Below are 23,618 nucleotides of genomic sequence, written 5' to 3'. Positions count from 1 at the left end.
CTCCCTGTGGGACTGCGCCAGGCTGTTTTGTATTCCCCCTCCCTGCCAGTAGGTACGTGATGGAAATCTGAGTGATAATTGCCTGATGGAAGATTCAAATTTACATTTTTTTTAGTGTGGGATAGACATATTTGTACACAGTATACCACTGCTGTTCTGTTGATGTGTGTAAAAGCCGAATCAGTCTTTCATATTATTCAGTAATAAGAGAAGAAGAGCTGAATCTTAGATCCTTATTAATCACCTTTAATCACTTGTGTTCAAGCACCGGCAGGGTGGATTTAAAGTTCTCTCTGCACTGAGGAGCTGAAACCTAAATAGGAATCTAAAAAACATCTTTGACCTTCAGAAAATTCAACACATCTGCAGATAAATCTTTGAAATTCAGTTGATTCTTGCACTTCTTTTTCCTCATATGTTTATTGTAGTATTTTTATTGATTGATTGACGTCTTTGCATTGACCAGCAACGGTTGATCTCCTAATCCTCTTTCTGCCTCACGTAGTTTTAAATCGACCAGTTACTCCTACATCTTCTGTCTTATTACTGTCTATTACTGTATATTCACTTAATGCTGGTTACTTAGCTTCGAGACTTGATAAAAAGCCCCAAAGCGTTAGAGCCTTTGCACATCAAGCTTCCCTTTTTTGGCATAAACTGCTATGCAAATTCAGGAAGTTGGCTCTGCTGAGATCTTGAGAGTCAAATCTGGGCTTATGTTCCTACATTGTGAGATCTCTCATAATTTCACTGGCTATGTAATCATTGGATTGCATCTACTTTAGTAAAATGTTTTAGTAATGTATGAATCTGTGTTCATTTCTTTATTTCAGTTCTGTTATGAGCATTCTTACCGTTACATTTGGGTTTCTGCTTGTTTGTATGTATATGGTCTCAAATTTGCCTGTCTGATATCGATCCAATACAATGTGTGGACTCACATAAACAAATTTAAGTTGAAGCTGAAAATTAATTTGAGTTGATATGCAGATGTGTACCAGATAATTTCTTAATGTGCATGTGCAGAATCCAGTTTAAATTTATTTAAATTTAATAACCAGGTTAACAGCATGGCACTAACACAGACTAGTGGTTACAAATGTGCTGGTGGATTTCTGTCATGCTTATTGTTTCTGCCATCATCCCTTCATCACTTCATGTTGTGTGTCACCATGGTAACCAATCAGCAAGGATTAAAGTACTGGTAATGCTCACTGAGTGTGTATGTGTGTGTTGGGGGAGACTGTTTTAGTGTTCCTGACACAAAATAAAACTGTTGTTTGGGCATTTTCATACCAATCTTACATTCCTTAGCCCACAGCAGCAAAGGAAAGTGCTCCTACAGGCAAAGAAAGAAATAACTTATGCAATTTAATAGTTGTAGTTATTTTATAGCTCTACAATTTCATTGTAGAGGTCATTGTCAAGTTTTATTTTAACTTCGTTAAGTCTTGAGCTGCAGTCAAATCATGAAACTTATGCAAACTGCTGTAGTCCCATTAATTCATGCTGCCACATGTTGGTTATAGACTATTATCGAGCACAATTAAAGCAAATAGGATGTTACTGATCACAATTTGGCAAACATAGCATGAGTCTCTTGTAATTCTTGTAAATAGGAGTTTCCAGTTCTTAATTTTTTCTATTGGCTAAAGCTCCAGTGCCTCTGATTTGAATGTAAACAAACACTTACAAAATTTGCATAAGGCCTTTCTCTTGGTGGCTTTATACAAAACGTAATTTTGCATCTTATTTTGTCACTTGTTATTGTTGGCCTTTCTCACAAAGGGCAACAGAGACTCATTAGATGTCCTACTAACCAACTAGGTTTTTGTCTCTTGAGGTTTGTGGCTTTGAAACTTTATTCCACAGGTCCATAATTTTTAACAGTTTGCACTGGGAAGTCATACTTACTTGAAATCTATTCTCATGTAATTTTACCCACTTAACGTTTATTTTGGCGCAGTGTAATCGCATTGCTGCACATGCTGTCGGCACAATAATATAAGTTGTTTTAGATTGCTTATAGTTTTCGTTTGTACTATAAAAAACCTATTGATCCATTTTTGAGGCTTCCATTTCACCCAGATTCAGTCTTTCTTGACTACACTCCGCAGATTGCCCTTGAATGCACTCTGACTTTCTCCTTTATTCCCATTGGTCCTGAGACTCTCAGAGGAGCAGCAGTGGCTGCTCTGTGATTTTGTTGTACGGGGCACTTGTACAGCAGCACTTTTAGAACATTGCTTTAAATAAGAATAAGCTATTAGCTATTAGAATAAGAAATTAAATGCATTAATGCTACAGATTTTACCCCAATCTTAAATCTAACCTTATTGACTTTGCATGGATATGAGTGTTTATGTCTTGTGTTTACATTTCTCTGCTCAGGGGAAGATGTGCACATCAGCTTGTATGGGGCCAGTGAAGAATTAAACATTTGTCTTGAGCCTGACTCCATCTTGTTGAAGAAGACTTATATCTCTTTGGCCAACGCACACACAGTGTCTCTCACCAACAGCAGTCAAGTCCCTCTTCAATACTGCTGGTCAATTTGGCCCAGCCAGGAAGAGGAGGACCTGAGCTTATTGAGGTTTGTATGCACCAAGAAGGCAGACAATACAGAAATTTAATCTTTGTGTGTGTGTGTGTGTGTGTGTGTGTGTGTGTGTGTGTGTGTGTGTGTGTGTGTAAGCCTCCCTGCCTCCCCTATGCATATGTAGCAAGTAGAATTACTTTTTACCAAACAAAAATGGATCAGGTGTCCATCACTGTATGTTTGCAACTTTCTTTGCTCTTCTGCCTCTTTTTATTTATGACCCTCTTTGTCTTTCTCTGTTTTGCCTGTTTTAGCTTCTGTTTTTAACCTTCTCTCTCTCTCTCTGTTTCCCGCCGTCCAGGGAGAGCTCATTACTCCAGAGGAAGGAGGAGGAGGAAAAAGAACAGTTGCTTTTCCACCATGAGCCTAAGGCCACAGCGATCCATCACCTCCCACTGCTGGCCAGAACCCTGCAGGAATATAGAAGCAATGCTGCAAAGGATCACCTCCTGGCACTTTCACACAGCTGCATAACTGTGGAGCCAGTGGTGTGTTTGTGTACCTGTTTTCGTGACCCTCACAATCCTCTCCCTCTTTCACCCTGTTTTCGTAAAGATAGAAATAGATTTTTCTAATCTACAATTAGAACTGTCGCAAATCGTTTAAATTCATAGCATGCAAATCCAGTTAGTTACAGTAACAGAAGGGTCATGATCTGAGCCCTCTCTGCCCAGGTAGGATGACCTGTCCTGACATAGCTACCCTTCTATTCTGCCAGTGTCTCCTCTGCTCAGCTCAGCCAGGTTCCCTAGACGGAGGTAGAGGGAAGTCAAATGAAAAACAGAGAGGGCATGAGGGAGGGTAAGGGCGTGGGGAGAGAGTAAACAAAATGTAGGCCAGTCAACAAAACAAACTTTGAGAGGACATTTGAGAGAAATGATCAGCAGTCTGTACACGTATTGTACCCACCAAACCATGAACACAGAGACACGCACGGGCATTAGGTGCTCGATGCATTGAATTGTTGTTTATAATCTATCTTGACCAAACTACCAATGACCTTCCATGTGGTTTTGTTACGTTACTTTCAGTTGATTCTGTACGAGAAAAAGTCTCCTTCTATCCCGCATGCTTATTTTTCTCTCTGCCAGAAAGTTTGCAAACAGTGTAGAATCCCATATACTTAATATCCTTTCTATTGTCTTTTCTGTCTGTCTTTGGCTCAGGAAGGTGAAATATGGCCCAACACTACTGCACAGTTCAACATTGTCTTCAAGCCTGAAGAAGCCAAGCTGTACCAACAAACCATGTATTGTGATATCACAGGTCAGTGTCTAGATGCAAAATAGTCATAAACAGCGATTTAGGGTTCCATGTACAAACACATTTTCCTCACAATTTAATAAAAATCATCAAAGTTTCTGGTAAATAGATAAATGTTTATATTTGTCTCTGTATTTCTCCAGCTCTTTCCATGAAATGAAATACAAGCTTGGCTATAAAACGTATTATACCGAAACCTTTTCTAAACCATGACCAGACCAAACTGAACTCTTCGATTTCGTAGTGTATATACAGAGAAATGCAGCCCCCAAAATTGAGTAGGATACAGCAGATGTGACCTTTTAAAGCAACTTCCACAAGGCTTCCACTGTAAATTTTGAAATGTAAGACCAAATCATGACAATCTGATATGAATTAAGGCCTCATTTGAAGCAGTTTTGTATTGAGACAGCATGTCTGCTAAATCAAAATCCTCATACCCTGAAGAAAACGAATTTCTTTGGTTTGTTCTTCAGGACTTTGGAATTGATCATTTTAACAACTTCAAGCAGACTGTACCCCCCCCACCCCCAATCTCCGCTGTAAATCAATAGCTTTGGCTTTCTCATAAAAGAGCTTCCTTCCCTCAGGGGGTTGTGCCTGTAGACAAAGGTTAGAGAGACAAGTCTGGGTAGTAAACCATGTCTGTCTGTCAGAGTACAACTCCTCCTTTCATCTGTGTCTTCTCTTCCAGTGTATGATAACCACAATCAAACAACACACATAAACCCCTGAACCACTGGACGACTTATTGCTACTTGTTCTCATTTTCATATTCGAAAATTCATCCATGAGGCCCCTGGTATATCCTTCTCATCCCAGTGGTAGAAAAGGGTTGTGAGCAAATTTGCATGTGGCCTTCACATACCTCTTCTGAGCGGAGGCCAGATTTCCATTAATTTCCATGTTTTCTGAGGCAGGCAATGACCTGACTGGGATCAAGTTCAGGACCCTCTTGTGCACCCTCACAGAAAGAGGCTACAGCAAATAAAATGTTTTGCAGGTAGTTTAGAAATTTTGTAATTAGACTAACTTTTAATTCAGTGCAACAAAAAACAACCTTTCCACCAGCATGAAATCAGAGATGCCTGTTACTGCTTGACAATGTAGCTAATGAAACATTCAATATTTTTATTGATATACTTCCTATTCAATCTCACTGGGGTGCGGTTGTTATTGTTCTTTGACTTCATGTTGCTGTGTCTTTGGCTCTGTGGTGAATATTTCCCATGTCTTTTTCTGCCCATAGGCCGTGATTCTCGGTTACCTCTCACAATCAAGAGTGAAGGCATAGGACCTGAACTCCAGCTCAACTACAACCTGATGGATTTGAAAAATGTATTCATTGGTGACAAAAACTGTTATGAGGTAAGAAAAAAAAGAAAATCTAGCATGAAAAACTGTGTCCTTTGAAAAATCTTTGAAACATAGTTATATTATGAGATTGCTGAATATTTCTTAGCTAAAATGTGGATTCTCTCTCTCTCCCTGCATTTTCAAATAAATCTTATTAATATAGTTTAGGCTTATAAACTCCAGCCAAAACCATCATAAAAATCACATTATACAAATTTTAAACCACTGAAAGAAAAAGTTGCACCTTCTGTAGGAAGTTAATGGAAGATTCCCATGGCTATCCAGCTTATGTGAAGCTGTATATGCCAGAGACAGCTGTTGACTTCTTGAAAATTAGATAATGCCACAAAACATAACAGCAGAACAAATTTTACTGATGATTCCCTGTGGAGATGCAAGAAAAACTTGATTTGAGTGTTGAATAAGTAGATTAGATACTTGTTTTTCTCCAGGTAATGGTGTCCAACAAAGGCCTGATTGATGCCCCTTTCAAGCTGTCAAGCCCCGACACAACTTTTGGTCGCTGTTTCTCCTTCAGTCCTGAGGAAGGTGTTGTCCCCTCTGGGGCTTGCCAGATTGTGGAAGTCACCTTCCACAGCCGCTACATGGGAACTTTCTCTGAAGACTTGCTGCTAGCTGTCACAGGACAACCTAAAGCACTTATCTTGACCTTCAGGTGAAGTTAGCAAATGTTGTAACTCAGCTCAGGTTGATTCAGTTGGAACATCCAGATTTATCATTAAAACTCACCACATCCACTCAAATCGACTATACACACAGTTTTTGTTGAAAAATTCTTTAACTGTCTCAGGTTTCTTATGGCTTATTTCCTTTATTTTTCTGGTCTTTCAGGGGGTGTGTTGTTGGTCCTACATTTCACTTCAATGTTTCAGAGCTCAATTTCGGAGATATAGCTTTTGGTAGGTGCAAACATTTTTCCTGGGCTTTTTTATTTTTAAGTTATTACATTAGATACATTATATGATATTCTCCAATTTCACTATGTGGACTTTTATTATTATTGGTCAAATTTAGCCCCCTCCTCATAATCTTTGCTGACTTTCATTATTTGACCTTCTATATAGGTTTCCCACAAACATTGATTTGCACGCTGTTCAACACTTCACTGGTTCCTATGACCTTTGCACTACGCATTCTGGGAGATGGTTTGGGATCCCCCAGTGTAACCAGTGCCAAACAGGTATCTGAGGTGTCCAGGAACAATTGGCAAGGCAGTGCTGCTCGAGACCTTCATGCACGGCCTGTGGAGTTCACTGTCAGCCCTGCTGTAGGCTCTGTTCGTGCCATGTCAGATGTCACTATTAAGGTAAATAAAAAAAATAAATAAAAAACCTAGGTATATGCCCTTTAAATCCATTTTCTTTCAGGATGAACAAAACTTGAGATGTGAAAAGTGCTTGATACATTGCCATACATTGCCTAGAATAAAGTATGAACATCTGTGAAGCACCACTTGGGTTTTCTTAAAACCCTTGTCTCTTGTCTTGAGAGGTATAGTTATGTCTATAATGCATTACTCAAAACTGGCATTACAACCAACCAAAAACTCATCCTAAGCTAAATTCTGGTTATTGTTACTGAAGTCAATAACTGTCACTGAATCTCCTACCATGACTGTGGGGTTTATATGTGCAGGTGACTCTGTGCTCCAACACACTCAGGAGGTACAGGCTGGCACTGGTGGTAGACGTTGAAGGTGTTGGAGAGGAGATCATGACTCTGCCTGTCAATGCCAGGTCAGACACAAGTACAGCATTTGTCGAACATTTGTCCATGTGCAACCATACTCAATCACAAGTTGCAGCAGAAATCACTTGCTTTTACGACCGATGCATGTTTTTTTACTTTCCACTTCCAGCCCATCAACACTGATTATTGAGTCAGTTTTCTTTTTTCTTCCCCCTTTTCTATAACAGTTCTTATCTTTTTCCTTGGAAAGACACTTGGAAAATGGATGAACAAAAATGAAATACCAGCCCTTGTTCTAGTAAACTCACATTTTATCTCCTCTAAAATTATCAATAGGAAAATGAGATTTGGCATAAAATGTGTTACAAGGCACCGTGAAACAGCAGAGGTTTATCTCCCTTTTTCTCTGTTAAACTAAGTTATTTTCTGGCAGTAACCTCTGCTGATGCCTTGACAGGCTGTGAATATGTCCCATTGAACCTCCATACAGGTGTCGACACAACAGTGGAGTGTGTGTTGAATATTCAGAGACTTGTTTGCATAACAATACATTTGAATGTCACCTGCACCATCTCTCATAATAAGGCAGTAGAAATCTGACTTCCTCAAGGCAATCAACATCATTGAAAATTTATGAAACAGTTCTAATTAATAGATTACCGTTTTGGCATGACACAGCACAATTACCGTTACCGAGTCTCTGATCTTCTCCTCTTGTTTGTTCTTGTTATCACTGTCTCTGTCGACTTCTCCTTTGGTAGGTGTGTTGTTCCTGACATTGTGGTCGAGACTCCTGTGTTGGACTTTCAAAGGTGTTTCCTGGATTACCTCTATGAACAGCATGTGCATCTTACCAACCCAAGCACACTGCCAGCCTGCTATGGCGTGCTTGACCAGGTTAAGCAGATCCATGAGACAAATGAAGTAGCATTTGTATGTTTGTTGCATGCATGACAGAGAAGAGATACTGTACTGAGATAATGGCTCATTACCTAAATAAAATTGCAAAAATGACTTAATGTGATAGAAGTGAGTGACTATAAAATACAACAACTTAAAGGCATAGTCAAATATTTGGGGTGATGAAAAGAACAAAATCATGTCAATTCTACCTAGAACTGCACTGTAGCTGGTCATTTTAGGTCATTTTAGCATTAAGACTGTAAACAGGAGAAAAGGTTAGTCTGGCTGTGTCCAAAGGTAAAATCCACCTCCTACCACTGCTAAAGACTAGTAATTAATAAATGATATCTTCTTTAATCCGCCTGAAGGCTCAGCTTGTTTCCACACAACTACACAGTGCCATCAGCCTTTAGGAAGTCACATTTTATACTCCAATGTCATCTGGGATGGGCTCCGGCCCCCTGCAGCTTTGCATGGATAAACCATATAGATAAAAGATGGAGGGATAATCTACTGAACGACAGGTTTGAATACTGTAGTTACAAAAGGCTCCCGCACACAGCAAATGACCAGTCACTCTAAGAAATACATGGAGAAAATACATGTTTTTTTTAGGTCTCTCTGTCTAACTTTAAGATTTGGGCAGTTGTGTTTAATTAAAAAAAAAACAAAAAAACATCTGTGTTTACATAAAAACAATATTTCTGTTGGTCTCTCATATTTCAGGAGTATGAGGAGACTCCTTCGCTGCTTTTTGGCAGTTCTTTACCCAGAGGAGTGATTCTTCCTCACACCTCCGAGAAGCTTCCTGTCTTCCTGCTAGCTAAGGCTGTTGGAAGGCTGCACCAGACTCTGCACATCGCTGTGTTCGGCAGTGTCAAGCCCCCCCTGGTTAGTTTTAGGTGTGTGTGCTTTGAGTTAACACCTGTGCTCCTTCATGTAGAATAATGTGTGCATGCTCTTCTCTGTTATGTTTTGCTCAAGGAGGTGGTCTTGTCCTGTGTTGGGCAGGGTCCCAAAATTCATGTTCACAACCCGCAGCTGGATTTTGGCAGAATCCCTGTTCTGACGGACATTACCAGAACCCTGCATCTGTCAAACCAGTCACCTATTCCTGCCTATTTTACTGTCCGCACGGTATGAACAACTGCCAACACAGATTCACGTGAACACGCATGCTGAACTAAATCTACATGGCAGGTCCATGCACATACTAAAAAGTCACAAGTGCCCTCAAGACTATTAGCAAGACGTTAGAGTCTGCGCAAAGGATAATGAGGTGGAAGCAACATCAGTTTGAGTTACCTGTCCGGCTCTGCTCATTCATCAGCTGGATTTCTATAAACCACCTGTCTGTTGTCTCCTGCTCCTGTGACTAGTTAATTTTCTGTATAATTGGATATGTAATTAACGAGTTAATAGGCTCATTGTTTTGTTAGCTCTTGAAATAATTAGCTGGCCTTTCAATTTCAGTCCTGCCCCTGGAGAATTTATCTTTTCAGAGTACATCTCTTGGGGCTCCCATTATAGACCAGTAAGATAGTGACATTTTACTAATAAATGAAACAAATGAACTGGGAAACTGATGAATTTTCATTGCCCTGGTGTGGTTTCTGGTGCTTGGGACATTTTATGCACAAAGCAATTATTTATTTTCTGCAAAACAATATCCACATAAAAGTTCAGCTGTTGCATTCTCCAAAACTTCACCTGACAGTGGTTTCAGAGTGCATTGCCTTATCAGCGTTGCCTGATATCCAGGGAGAACAAACTTGTGACTGGAACTGTGTCTCAGTACTTCCTAAGCTGACATACACACGACGGTACGGCCAGAGAAATTCACACACACAGGCAACCCTGGTGTAACTGCAGTGGTGTGACCCTGTCCTCTCCTCTGAAGCAGTGTTGAGAGAAGGAGTTTCTCCTCTGTGTTCTCAAGCATCAATCGATGCAGATCCTCCTGGAATTACATTACATCTCGCTCAATAGATTGGCAGAGAGCCACACAAATAGACCTGATCACACTAGATTGGTTGGATATTATGGATGGTGTCCACATTTTCTTATCATCTGTGAAAAATTAACCGCTGCTCCTTCCCTAGCCTGACCTGCGTTTTCAAATATTGTTTTATAGTATCAAAGATTACAGTATTGTCTTTGTATGAAGAAACCCTTTAGTGCAGTGGAAATTGTTTTTGTTTTCAGAGATAAAAGCCAGAAAGAGAATAGGCATAGTGTTACATTCATGACATCATCTCGTGCTTTCACTGTTAAAAGGGATAAGTTGGAAAATTCAGATATTATATTTTATGCAGGCAACCTGAAACCTGAATAATTGGATTCTTAATATCGCTTTACATTTGGATTCAATACAATGATTTTCTTGTGTTTTGTAATATTCAACAGAGGAAATGACTATGGGACCAATGCATTTATACAGCGTGATATATACTGTTGATTGTTGGAAGCACAGAGTTGGATGCTAAGCCCTTCTGACTTGTGCTGCATTCAAAGGCAATCAATTCTAATAAAGCTGCGGGATGCAGCAGGTTTGATGTGATTATTGAGATTCCAGTCATCTTATTCCCCTCTCGTGGGAGTCGACCCCCTGCTCTTTTGTCTCTTCCAACTCTACCCACCTCTCTACCATGATCATCCTAGTATCGACCAAACGCAAGTTCACTTTCACCGGCTCCTTCAAGTGATCATACAAACGCTGAGAAAGTGATCTGCGACTCCCAGAGTCATTCGCTGGTCAAGTATTGTCTACTTGTGTGAGGCCTTTTACTACAAATACAGCTCTATAAAGAAGTGGCTTTAAACTGAGACATCAAACTAATCTTAATATTGCATTTGTACAATATCAGTTTTAGGGCAGTCAGAACCTCAGTACAGCAGCTCAAATGTCAATTGCAGGATGTGAGAGCAGTCGTCTTTCCCCATTGACTTTATTATAATGTCCAATAGGCAATCGTCGGTGCGTCTGTTGTAAACTCATTCTCAAAATCCCAATTAAAAGTTTATGTTCCAGCCATTCATCAACAGAGATGCTGTATAGAACATTGATTGTGATCTTGACCACTGCTGGGTCAGATATTTATACTGAAGGGCTATCTGCTCTGCTGAAGGATGGGAGATGTACATTAGATTTACATCTGTTTTTTCACTACATTAGACTTTATTCAAATAAATGCAATTGAACAATCCACAGAGATGGGAATCATGTAGTGTGTGTTGCAGCAGTCATTTTTCTGCTTTCATCAAATAGTTGAGACAAATAATATCTTAACTGTGCTTTAATGGCTTTTGTACATCTTGAACTATATTTAAACATTTAACAGCTAACACTCCTAAGACCTTCTATTCTACTATACATCTCCATGTAATTCACTACCTATCATCCTACTCAGAGAAGGCAGATATTTCATCTTATTTATGTCAGGCAGGGAGGCACTGCTTGACCTGTACCGCAAAGATCTCACGCTGCACTGAGATACTGATATGATTATAGAGCTATATGATATACCCATCTGTCTTTCAAGTTCCATCCATGGTATAGATCTCAATAGTTTGTAGAGAACAGTGAGTGGAAGGTGCTGCCACAAGGGAGGTATTTTCACACATCACATTTCAGTCATGAAAGCAGTTGCTGTAGGTGTTGCTATGCCCCATATATTCACTTCAAACATGCAAACACTGCCATCCTTAAAGCCAAAACATTCTGGTTTTGTTTCTTCAGACACAAAGAAAGTCTTTTTGGCGTGTTGAGCCCAGTGAAGGGGAAGTGCCACCAGAGAGCCATTTAGAGCTTGAGGTGGTAGCATACCTGAAGGACAGCATGCATTTCCAGGACAGGCTGGAAGTGTCCGTCCAAGATGATCGAAGACACATGATTCCTCTGTCTGCCACAGGCTATGGCACTACAATCATGAGCGACAGGCCTTTTGCTCCAAGCCTTGACTTAGGAACACACTTCAGGTAGAATCCTATCATTACATTTTGACTTAAATGTAAATTATATGATGATCTCGAACTGATAATGTAGTGCTAACTGTATTTAAATCCTTGCTTTCCTCTCTTTGCCCAATAAGCCATGGGTCATGTGAATACCGCTTTAAGTTGACCAACCAAGGCCAACGGGTACACCGGTTGTACTGGCGGAATAATGGCTTTACAAAAAACCGTGAAGAGGACAGCTTGTCTGGGCGAACCTTCCTGCCCTCCATCCCAACTCCCAAGAAGAAAAATGTCCTGAGCCGGGGATCTTTACTCTCTTCTAGCAGAGAGAAGCCAGTGTTCAGCCTCAGCCCATCCCGAGTGGAGCTTTTCCCAGGCTGCTCTGTTGACATGGTGCTGACAGGATCTTCAGACTCCTCCAAGGTCAGATAGTTTCCTTCCTGGAAAGTGGATAAATACAGGCAGTTTGCATCCACTTGATTTGATATTTTAAGAATGTTGCATTGCCTTGCAATGCATTTTGTTTTTTCAGGTTGTACGGGAACGTCTGGTGTGCCATGGCATTGTGGGACGCCAGGGCTGTTCTGAGCTCATCATGTCTGTAGATGTCACATGTCGTTTTGTTGCTCCTATGCTCAACATTTCTCCTAAGCAGCTGAACTTCTGCGTACAGAAGGTTGGTCAAAGGATCATGAACGGCGATCTCTGAAAGATATTTTTAGCATGGTTTATATTATTGGATTAAATGCTGAAACAGAAATGTGTATTTCTTTCAGGTCCCAGGAAAAAATCTAACCCCACTATATGAGAAACTGGTCTTGAAGAATGTGTCATCACTGACTCTTTCCATGAAACTCTCTGTAGTGGAGCCATTTTCTCTGTGTGAGGCTACAGGAGAATATAACTCAGCTACCACAAAGGTAAACTCAGTTAATTCTTCAATGTTGGAGGAATAAATAAATCAACACATTAAAATTTGATTAAAATTGCTGTCTAGTGTTAGTTCTCATACATTGAAGACCTCTAAATCAGTTTTAGAGGGATACAAGTTTAGTATGTATAATCTTTAGTAGTGGACACAAACTTTCGCTGAGAGTTTGTAAATCTAAACAGTTACATTTATTGAAAGTAAATAAGTATTTTATTTTTTTTTTAAATGGATTAACTTCCCCTACTAAAGATACTAATACCAGCTGTCGTGTAAAGTAGTGGTAGTAATCATCTAAAACATTTATTTTCATTTGAAATTCAGGCAGTAAAAACAATATCTTATTTCTGGAATTTAGGCTCTTGGGAAAATGAGAATGTATGCACACACTACAAAAGAAGAAGAAACTTCATTTTGTTCATTCCCCTTCAGTTTTGGTGTTGAGTCCTTTTGAACAAAATGTTGATGACTTTTACTCAACTGCACCGTCATCTATGAAATTACTCTGTGATAACCAAGGCACACGTTCAGTTCATGTATTCCTACATTGCACATGTTTTTATTTCACCAGAGCTCTAACTTCCATTCTGTTTGATGAAAATGCAGGATTGGAATCCACGTTAAAATGGTTTTCAAGGCCCTGGCAGGTCTTTGAGTGGAGTTAAATAGTTGCAGGATATTTTGATAAACCTGGTTCCTTGCAAGATTACAATAGAAGTTTAATTAAACTTAAAAAAGGTTGTGAGGGTTGTGAACTTATGCTTTGGGAGTCATCAGATAAGAAATTGATTTAATTATTTCTAATCGACCGTGCAAGTCTAAATCCAAAAAGTGGAAGTCTTATATTGTGTAGATTAGTTTACTAAGTCTCTGATCCTAAATAATTTGGCATTGGTGTGTCTGCTTTGATACATGGATGTTTCATATTTTTACCAATGTACTGTTTTGTTTTGTTTTTTGTTCAGTCCCTGGTTTTAGGGGAAGGGAGACAGGCTGAACTGTGGGTATGCTTTAATCCAGTTTGTTGTCAAGATTGCATCTCACATGTCATGAATGAGGTAACAGTGATGTTCTTTTTTTTTTATTGTTTTTGTAATGCTTTGCATCTGTTGCAGTGTTGTCTTTTTGGGCTCACTGTGTCTTAACACACATGGCAGTGGCTATATGTCTAAATTGTATACTTTCACTTTTGCAGGCCATTAATCCAACAACTCAAATAATCTGAGAAAGGTGATGAGAAGTGCCGATGAGAAGGATTATCTTATTTGCAAACATAATATATGTCCTTTCTTGATGTTCCTGTTTTCTCCAGTTCCTTGAGGTGCACTACCAGGGACACCCACAGCAAGACATGGTGGAGCTGCACGCCGAGGTTCACTTTCCCAACCTCCAGTTCTCCTCGACAACAGTAGATTTTGGCTGTGTGCTGAACTGTACAGAAACTCACAGAGTAATCACAATCACCAACTGCTCCCCATTGCCTGTGTTCTACCGCTGGGCCTTCCTGGAAGACCAGAAAGCATCTACCATCAGGTAGATACGCTGAAAGTGCCCACACACTGTTACTTATATTTACTTTACCTCCACACTATCAAGGATAGTAAGTGATGTACAGCTGCAATCCAAATCCCGCCCATAGGTGTGCCACTTAGAGCTTGGAGGTTATTCTTCAATGTATTTTAATATAAATAACCACCAGTTTTTTTGAAGCGTTACACTAAGGCAGCGAAGGTAATGCTTTATCAAGCAGAATAATTAGGTAAAAACAGCAGATTGAATGGAAGATCAAACTAATTCCAAAGGATATTTACACATAACACAGTCGCACTGTCTGTACAGAATATTCTCCCAAGCAGGGGAAGGCTTTGTTGATATTTATTTATTGTTTTTACAGAGATTTCATCAAAAATTTAGAAAAACTCAGATATGTGGCCGACTAAAACCTCAAAGACGCAGCAAAAGTGATTTCTTCTTACAGGAAATGTCAAAAATGAAACAGTGCTGTACCTGAAGAGTCTATTACCTGGAAATGATGCAATAATAGATTATGAAAGCTCTGCCAGAGCTATGTAGCCATTTGGTAACAGAACATTTCAAACATATATAACATAACATATAAAATATAGAGGTTAGTGGTGGAAGTTTTCACCTAAAAACACTCTGAACCCCAATTTAGTAAACACACAAAGACCACTGATTGGTTGGAAGGAATGTGTATATTACATAATAATATAGGAGACAAAACTTACGCACAGGAGGATAGTTATATACAGTTATATAGGGCTTTTGAATGGCTCAAGTTCAAGTCATGTTGACCAGCATAGGCACAGAGGATTCAGATGACTTACCGCTGGTTTTCACAGTAGCAGTTGTTGTTTCGAATTACGAACTGCTGACGACTTTTCCTTATCAGCAGCACACACATCATATTATCATATTATCAATCTTTAGATGTCTTCATGGAGGCAGCAGCATCCCATTTGGATCTTCTCATCAGTAAATCTGAGGGAGACCGCTGATTTTTTTTTCATCAGGTTTGAGACGAGCGTGTCTAGAGCATCATCCCCTCTTTGTAGCCTATTCCCCACTGAGACCGTTGATTAAGAGAATCTGCAGGCGACACAGCCTGATATGGAACCTTCCACCTTGGAGAATGGTGTCCAATGGTGTCTTCTCAGATCTTTGACCAGCACCTGGTCTCCCAGCTGGTAGGGATGAGCTGTTTCTCCTTCCTCCAGAAACGGATGGAAGGGCTGCTTTTATCTGCACAGAAATGGAACTCACGTGTGTTAATTGTTTGCAATTGGCCACTATGACCTCATCAACAAGAATTTGATCTGTAGATGTTCCAGTATAGAAATTCTGGCAAAGCTCTTTCTGTTACAACTTCATGAGGTGATAAAGTTTGAAGTTAAAGATAAGAAAGATTTGACTGCAAATGATGATGTTTTGTTTTTGTTTTTTTTACAGTTTTATTTACAGAATATACGTACAGCCTAACACTCAGGTGTTGCTGCAGTACTGTAATTCCTGCATCATTTTTAAAATGTTCCATAAAAGAAATAATGTAAAACATTATGGATCCTGAAGAGATAGAATTCAGGTACAAGAGCAGAGTGCAACTCAGCCATCTCATACTGTATATTAAAACTGTCCTTCAAGATAAGTTAGTATCAAAGCTAAACATTGAACTCGGTATATTTAAAGCCAAAGCCATTAGAAATTTGCTGGGGAAGCCATATCTACTGATTGTGTAGTTTACAAACATGACAGCGTACCTTGCTTCAGCCTCTGGCCCAGCTGCTCTCTGTTGCTATGGACTGAATACCATAGTAGTCTGTCTGTCCATGGCCATGAACCAATTCACTGCTACAGCTCTACAAGATTTATCACCCTCCACTGTCTTGTTTTCTTCCCTCTCTTTCATCTACTGCTTTACTTCCTTTTCACTTGCCTCCTCGGCCTCATCTTAGGTTTTTTACATCACCTATTTATCTTTTTTTTTCTCTCTCTTTAGTGTTCCCCTGCTCTGCTGCTGCCTCTGACTGTACTTCTGCTCTCTACCCAGTCTTTATCAAGATTCCCTTCTCTTCTCTTTCTTTATCCCTCTCAGATTGTGACCTCTCCTAACAATCTGTCTCATAGGCCATCTTGCTAATTAATTGGAGACCTCACTCTGTGGGCACACACTCCGTCTCAAGACTCTCTTTCTTGCTCACAAAACTGGCACTATCTAGCCAACTAATTACATCCCTATCAGTAATTACACTGCAGCCCTTGGAGAGGGAAATTTCAATGGAGCTAACTCTTTTCAGTCCTTCTATTCCAATGATGGATAAAGGTAGCACAATACATTCAAATACTGTAACTTCTCTGTTTTTGGAACTCCGTCAGCAAGAAGTAAACTGGAAAGCTGACTACTCTGTCCAAAAGGAATCATGTACTACAGACGTGTGCTTATAAACCTGCAAATCTTTTTGATTTACATGATCAACATATTTTTGTTAAATTGGATCTATAGTTGAAGCAACCAAACCTTCAAATTCTCTCTGGTATCATAATACAAAATATTGTTGTGCTTTTGGCTGCTGAAAAATACCTGTGTAGATTTTATAAGAAATAAAGCTGAGAGAGTCCCTCTCTCTATCCCACCTCTAGCCTTAATCCCAAAATTCCCCTCTCCACACACACATACGCACTCTGACTCACGGTACTGTGATCCATCCTCTGCGCAGCAAACTTTTGTCACTCCTGTTAACTGTTGAAGTGAGATATTTCTGTTCCATAGACTTAAACGTGTAGAGTTTCAGTGTGACTGAACATATGAAAACAAAATCACACCCACGGTGTGCATGTAAGAAACAATATATGAAAGAAAAAGGCAGACATCAGAATGTCAGAGCAGGCTATTTGTGTTTTGAGCTGGGCTCTTGCAGTGATATCATCTGCTGTCTCACCATCTGTTCCCATGTCTGCACCAGTGGGTTTCTGTCTCTTGGAGAGACATATTTGAAAAAGCTTCTTCTTTCTGCATGGAGCTGAAATGCTCTTTACGGGAACTCGCTACTTCTCGTCTACCAAATACACACTGTTTTTGAAGTTCTTGACCTACAGCATTTGTTCTTCCTTACATCTTTCATTGCTTGACCTGCTAATTTGTGATTGCAAATCAGATCATCAGGCCAGGGTGCAGCTTTAAACAGCATGTATCATAGATTGGCCATATAACAGTGCCCCCTGCTGGTGGCAGCACTATCATCCCTGCATAACCAAACACACCAGAACTGTAGCAGCCTGAAAACATTATTTCTCTTCCTAGAAACTAGCCTTTCTTCCTCTTAAGCGAGGCACGTCCCAAAATATGATCATGCAAAGAAATCGAGCTCCCCACAAAGTGAAAAATACACACAAACACACATATTTACACACATTCATGCTGGCACATGATGGCAATAGCATAACCAGCGTTCAGTGATTTAATAGAACCTTCCAGTCCAGCTTTGAGATGGCCTCACTCACTAAATCTCTTTCATTCTCTTCCATGTTTATTCAGCACTTCGATGCAATCTATCCTGACCTGTTTCCTGCTGCTTGCCTATTAAAATTCCTCTTAATTATAGAACACTCTGTTTAATTAACTTGATGGATGCACCCAGTCTGATCCCACAGGGAAGAAGAGAGTAGAACAGAGAGAAAATAAGAATCAGAGTTCTTCAGGGTGTGGGTGCGACAGAGCTTCTTCCTTACTTGGGTTGTATATAGATGTATATCAAAATGCCATTTACTCAATTCTGTATTTTCTGTGCAGGCATCTGAATTTCCATAAAGGTAGAGTCAATAATTTCATTCATATCTCTACTATTAGAGGATTTTTGTCCTATGTTCCATTGACACTATTACATGCCTGTGTAGTTGTGAGGAAAATAAACAAAGGGATGTTTTATAATGTTTGTACCATCATAGAGAGACGGTCATGCCAGAACAGCAAGAAGAGCAAGAAAATCCAGAAAATGAGACTGAAAAGAGAAGTGGTTCTCCTAAAACACCTTGTCCTGGCAGTCCAGTCCCTCTTAGCCCCAGGCCTGGTGTATATGAAGAGGGCAGCACACGGTGTCCTGTCCATGTGGAAGAGGTAGGGAGTTGCACATATATAAACAAATAAGGGCTTCCCTGAGATTTCCAGTCAGGGGATGAAGAGAGCAGCTCATGGGCAAGTTATTCTGTGTGTCTGTGTCTGTGAACCACATACATACACCTTATTCCATTGTAAGTCATCATTGTAGAAATTCTTCAATCAGTGTGTTTTTTCTACTTTCTTATACATCGATGTAATGGAGTGGTGAGAATCTTAGAATTTTAAATACTGGACGATACTGTGTTTATGATTTTCCTGTTTTCTTTAGGTTTTTGATATCTTGCCGATGTACGGACATCTCCAACCTGGAGAACAGCAGCTTGTCACATTCTCCTTCTACGGCCACAAACACATCAGCAGAGAAGTGGCAGCTCAGTGTCACGTAGAGGAAGGCCCTACGTATGAAATCGAGCTCAGAGGAGAAGCATCAATAATCAGCTACAGCCTTGACTTCACTCACATTGATTTTGGTGTGCAGGTACGTATGCATGGATCCTTCATTCTGAGTTTCCTTCTCAGTCTTTCATCACAACAAGCTTCACCAGCCAAATGCTAATTTTACACATTAGACTTATTATATTATTATTATTATTATTATTATTATTATTATATTTTTTCTGTCTATCCCCTTGGTAAAATCTGTCATGGACTCAATAGGCCCGTATAGAGACAGAGTGATAAGTAAGTATAGGCTTTTCTGGCCAGGACAAAGGGCCACAATTGGAGTTAGAGATTGCTGGTAATGGCAATGTAGACAGGATTTACTGCTGTTTGTTGGGTTTGTGTGAAGACAACACTCAGGTTTCCTAAATTTGCTCTTAATTTGCCTCTTTGTTGTCTTGTTATCCTGCATTTCTTGTCCATTTTCTTCCTTTACCATCTGTTTGCTCACCCATGTGTGGCATAATATGTCACACAAAACTAATTTGTATTTTGCAAAACTTGGGGAAATTATGTGTTCTGGCATTTAAAAAAATGACTTTGACAGTCCTGAGGGAATTGTGATACATATGTTCACTGCATAGGTCAAATTTGTCTCTAATTATTGGCTTTTGTTGACTGTGACTGTCAAATTTTTTTTCCCTGTCATCTCACAATCAAATGAGTGCATATTATTAGGATACACAGTATTTAAAGACATAATATCTACTGTTAACAACAAAATGTTTTTTTCCCCACTCTTTTGAATTTCAAAGACTTAGAATGCCACTGTAGTTTTTCACAGTTTGGTGTTTTGCCGTTGCACTCCCTCTGTAAGCATACAAGCCACCCAGATCAGTTATCATTGATATTCAAAACAAGGACGTATTGATTTTTGATTAAATTAAAATGAGTGATTCAGTAGATCATTTCTCTGACCTTCCTGTCTGTTCAGCTCCATTCTGTTGCTTACTTTCTTTTTTATCTTGCTTTCCCCTTCTTTTGTCCGCAGAGTTGCCCTCTTGTGTACAAACATTAGATGCATCCATAGTAGTTAGGAAGTGCTGAAACACCAACCCTTTAAGCTCAACTGACCTGAACTCTGTTGCCTCTCACTTCATAATCATTTTTTTTGCAGCTTTTTGATCACTTAGGGGAAGCAGAGGTGACCCTTAAGAATACTGGAAAAGTGGGCTTCAAATTCAACATCATTTTCCCTCAAAGGGAAGAAGAGGAGGATGATGTTAATGAGGAGATGGTGGGTCAGGGGAAGGCCCTAGAGGACGATGAGCAGCAGCTTGATGCAAGGCTGGAAAAAGATAATGGGCAAAATGAAGGGGAGCTAAAAGTCAGACCTGGCCAGCTCATGGTGATCCCCAGCCAGGTGAGCTTTTTGCTGGAGACATTTTCTGTCATGAGGGTTCAATCATTATGTAGCTTTGAACAAGGATGTTTTTTTTTGTGCATGTGTCAGGGTTACATAGATGCTGGTGCAGAGCAATGTCTGCGTGTATGCTACCTCCCCGGCATCCCAGAGGAGTTTGTGAAGCGGCTTCAGCTCCAGGTGGCTTATTTGCCACTTCAGGACATCACCGTGACCGGAGAGGGAGTGTTTCCAAGGATTAGCCTGAATTTGCCTAGAAGCCTCCGTATGCATACATATTGACTCTTACACACTCATACATTCAATGGAAGAACATTTCCAAAGAGAATTGAATGTTCTTTTTTTTTTCAATCTCTGTGCTGTCATTTCATCCAAAGTGTATTTTCTGCACTCTAAGAAGTACGTAATTTCTTATGTTTGGAGACCCCCTCTGACATATTTTATATGAGAAAGCACTGAATCTCTTGAATCTCATTGAGCCAACTTTTTTTGTCTGCACTGGTGTGACACTATGAATCTTTTGCAGCAGAGGAGTGCTACAGTGATGTGGTTAAGAAGGCCAGGGCAGCTTTGGAAGCAAGTGGAGTCAGAAAGGAACATAAGAATGGAAATACTACTGGTGGCGGAGCAACAACAAAAGCCAGCTGCACGCTCACGGTCAGTGGCTTAAATAAACAGCATTGATGTACTGGAGTGGAAACTTTGTACTCTTAAATATCTTTTTAAGGATCATGTGAAGTTGTTTTGTGCCAATCCACAGTACAAAAGAAAACTACCACAAATTCCTTGATTGTGACATGTCCCTGGACTATTTCAGGCAACAAACTCTATCTTAGAATAAATTGTTAGAAACCGTTTTCATTTATTATGACTGGTAAAAACAGATTTGCAGATAACTTTAATTGTTGTTCTAATAGGGTCTGACTGTTTATTGCTTATGTAACTGTACCTTGTTGTTCTTGTTTAAATTGTGTATTTACATCTCCATCTGTCTGCCTCTCCTCTTTCCCTTTTTGGCATGCTGCCTCCAGTATGAAGAGTTGCTTCACATGGAGATTGAGAGGGAACTGGTCAAAGAGAACGCTCTTACTGTGACTGGTAGCTTTAGTGGCTCGGGTAGCTCTGGTAGCTTTCTGAACTACAGAGACTCAGGAGGGTCCTCCAGACAGTGGAACAACCTTAGCAAGTATGAGCAAAGATACACACACACCCTTTGTTTGACAGATGGCACACTCAGTGGACTGAAGTGAGAATAATGTTTTGGAATTTAAAGCCTTGGTTAAACAATCATTTCTGGCTGTGCATGTATTTGTTCTGTAGTATTTGCAGATTCAATGGGGCGCATTCACTGTTTTCACCCGCACCATAGTGTTCTGTGAAAATGAAAGCACTTCTGTAAAACAAAAATAAAAGCAACTGTGTTGATTTGGTTGAAATCATGATTTGTTTAAAACTAATTTTGTCATGATGACAACTTGAATCAGTTGTACTGAATTGCCCATGACTAAAGTCTTCAGTAAACAGACTTATGCCTCATTTATTTCTTCATCCCCCCACAGGTTCCTGCTCCCAGAGTACATTCTGGATTTTGGTCATGTCATTCCTGGCAAAGTCTTCAGTCATACTGTGAATGTCACAAATACTGGATCCCTACCTGTGTCCTTCCATGCCAATCGCAAACCTCTCAGTGGCACAGGTGACACAGTGCATGGCTAAACAGTTGTGGCATTTTAAGTTTTTTGTCTCTGCTTCTCATGAAATATAATATCAAAGTATTGTTTTCCCACAATATAACAATATGCAATTCTTAAATGGTAAAAAACGTATTTGGTTGTTTTTTCTTTAAAGGATTCAGTGTTGACTTTGAAAGAGTGAAGAACCTGCCCTGTGGTGAGACACAAACTTTCACAGTTAAATTTGATCCGCAGGAAGCCAATCTACAGACGGGGGACATATGTGTAATCATGCCCATAAAGGTACATTTGGACTCACACAAACATGCATATAAGCACAAACTGCCATTGTTTCCCTTTCAGTGTGAAATTTCCAAAGAGTCGGTTTTTGTTTGACACGTTAATCAATATTGTAGCCTTGCTCTAGAGATAATTATTACTGGTTTTACAGGTTGCTGGTGGCCCAATGGTGCAGGTGCAGCTGGGTGCAGTAGTAACCGTGCCGGCAGTTAAGGTTTCCACTGACACACTGCAGTTTGACACTTTACAGTGTGGCATGTGTCAGGTAAGTCAGGAGTATGATGAGATGGGAGATAACTGTGGGACACTATTATGAAGCACCACAAAGATTTTTCTAACAATCTTGGATGAACAAAAATGGTGTGTTAAACATTTGTATATACGTGTACAATCTCTGTTAAGTTATGCAAACTAAAATTAGATAACTGCCCATTTTATGCTGCTTTGTGTGATAACATTGTCAGTAGAAGGTGAACAGGAAAGTAGGAGCACAACATTAGAGAGTGAATGCAAGGCACACAAAGACTCATTAGAGAGCAGTAAGCTGCCTTGCTGTAGTGACATCTTGTGATTGCCAACTGAAATTCAGGTTTCCTTAATAATTTCCAGTGACTTTTCTTAAAAGTTTTCATTAGAGCAACTTAGCAAAGTAGCACTTTGATCAAGTTTAGTGAATGGCCAGACATGAGAGAGTAGTCAGGCTTTTGCTAAAAATCTTACAGGTCTTGTGTTTTATAACTTCCCACATCAGATAAGGATGATACAGCTACTGAATCATGAGCTTGTGCCCTGCCATTGGAGCATTGCTGAGGACGTAAAGCCTTTTAAAAAGGTGCAATAATTTTCATTTTAATGGAAATTCTACATCTGCATCATATGCATAGATACATAAAAGCAAATAAGCTGACTCCTACATATGTTCTGGCTTTCATTCAGGTAGATAAGTTTCTGCCTTTACACCAGCGTAAAAAAGTCTTGCAGGAGCAGCATCCACCTCCAGTGGTGTTTCAGATGATTCCTGCCTCTGGCGTGCTGACTCCAGGCGAACGAGTCAATGTGCAGATAAAATTCAGTCCTGCTGAAGGGGTAAGGAGCTTTATTGATGTTAGAGTTTTACGTGATGCATAAGCGTCACAGCATTATGAAAGTCACTGCTTTGACGAAATGGTGGGATTAATTGCGTAAAGCAGCTCTTTAAAATACAGAGCATGACCTAATTTATATGTCTCTGCAGCATGCTTACAACCGACGGCTTGTGGTTCGTGTGGCTGAAAGCACCCAGCTGGTATTTATTACAGCCCAGGGCCGGGGTGAGGAGCCAACACTTGAGTTTTGCCCATTGGTTCTGGAGTTGGGGCCTTGCCTTCCCCTCAGTGTTGAGACTGAAGCTGAGGTCATAGTCAAAAACCCCTGCTCTTTCCCCGTTGAGTTCTACTCTCTGGAGTTTGACACACAGTATCTCAAGGATGAAAAGGTAGCTCTGAGTTAAA

General features: G+C 39.9%; 1 protein-coding gene across 1 annotated transcript in view; it reads left to right on the top strand.

Annotated features, from left to right (window-relative positions):
- hydin (HYDIN axonemal central pair apparatus protein) overlaps window positions 1-23,618 on the top strand; it is a 54,500-nt gene that overhangs the window by 9,475 nt on the left and 21,407 nt on the right. The window contains exons 7-35 of the mRNA XM_029522395.1: window positions 2,392-2,528; window positions 3,766-3,865; window positions 5,112-5,230; window positions 5,671-5,894; window positions 6,071-6,138; window positions 6,304-6,545; window positions 6,875-6,975; window positions 7,690-7,825; window positions 8,558-8,722; window positions 8,816-8,968; window positions 11,571-11,809; window positions 11,923-12,211; window positions 12,321-12,464; window positions 12,565-12,708; window positions 13,682-13,774; window positions 14,029-14,249; window positions 18,276-18,348; window positions 18,620-18,829; window positions 19,910-20,029; window positions 20,114-20,155; window positions 20,246-20,420; window positions 20,682-20,812; window positions 21,187-21,341; window positions 21,715-21,851; window positions 22,004-22,131; window positions 22,280-22,393; window positions 22,880-22,960; window positions 23,065-23,214; window positions 23,363-23,602. Coding sequence (XP_029378255.1) covers window positions 2,392-2,528; window positions 3,766-3,865; window positions 5,112-5,230; window positions 5,671-5,894; window positions 6,071-6,138; window positions 6,304-6,545; window positions 6,875-6,975; window positions 7,690-7,825; window positions 8,558-8,722; window positions 8,816-8,968; window positions 11,571-11,809; window positions 11,923-12,211; window positions 12,321-12,464; window positions 12,565-12,708; window positions 13,682-13,774; window positions 14,029-14,249; window positions 18,276-18,348; window positions 18,620-18,829; window positions 19,910-20,029; window positions 20,114-20,155; window positions 20,246-20,420; window positions 20,682-20,812; window positions 21,187-21,341; window positions 21,715-21,851; window positions 22,004-22,131; window positions 22,280-22,393; window positions 22,880-22,960; window positions 23,065-23,214; window positions 23,363-23,602 — 4,331 coding nt within the window. The remainder of the gene's footprint in view (window positions 1-2,391; window positions 2,529-3,765; window positions 3,866-5,111; window positions 5,231-5,670; window positions 5,895-6,070; window positions 6,139-6,303; window positions 6,546-6,874; window positions 6,976-7,689; window positions 7,826-8,557; window positions 8,723-8,815; window positions 8,969-11,570; window positions 11,810-11,922; window positions 12,212-12,320; window positions 12,465-12,564; window positions 12,709-13,681; window positions 13,775-14,028; window positions 14,250-18,275; window positions 18,349-18,619; window positions 18,830-19,909; window positions 20,030-20,113; window positions 20,156-20,245; window positions 20,421-20,681; window positions 20,813-21,186; window positions 21,342-21,714; window positions 21,852-22,003; window positions 22,132-22,279; window positions 22,394-22,879; window positions 22,961-23,064; window positions 23,215-23,362; window positions 23,603-23,618) is intronic.

This window comes from Echeneis naucrates, chromosome 16, assembly GCF_900963305.1.
Source record: "Echeneis naucrates chromosome 16, fEcheNa1.1, whole genome shotgun sequence".
Classification (NCBI taxonomy): Eukaryota; Metazoa; Chordata; class Actinopteri; order Carangiformes; family Echeneidae; genus Echeneis; species Echeneis naucrates.
The sequence above is the reverse complement of the archived record's forward strand: the minus strand, read 5'-3'. Positions and strand labels throughout refer to the sequence as shown.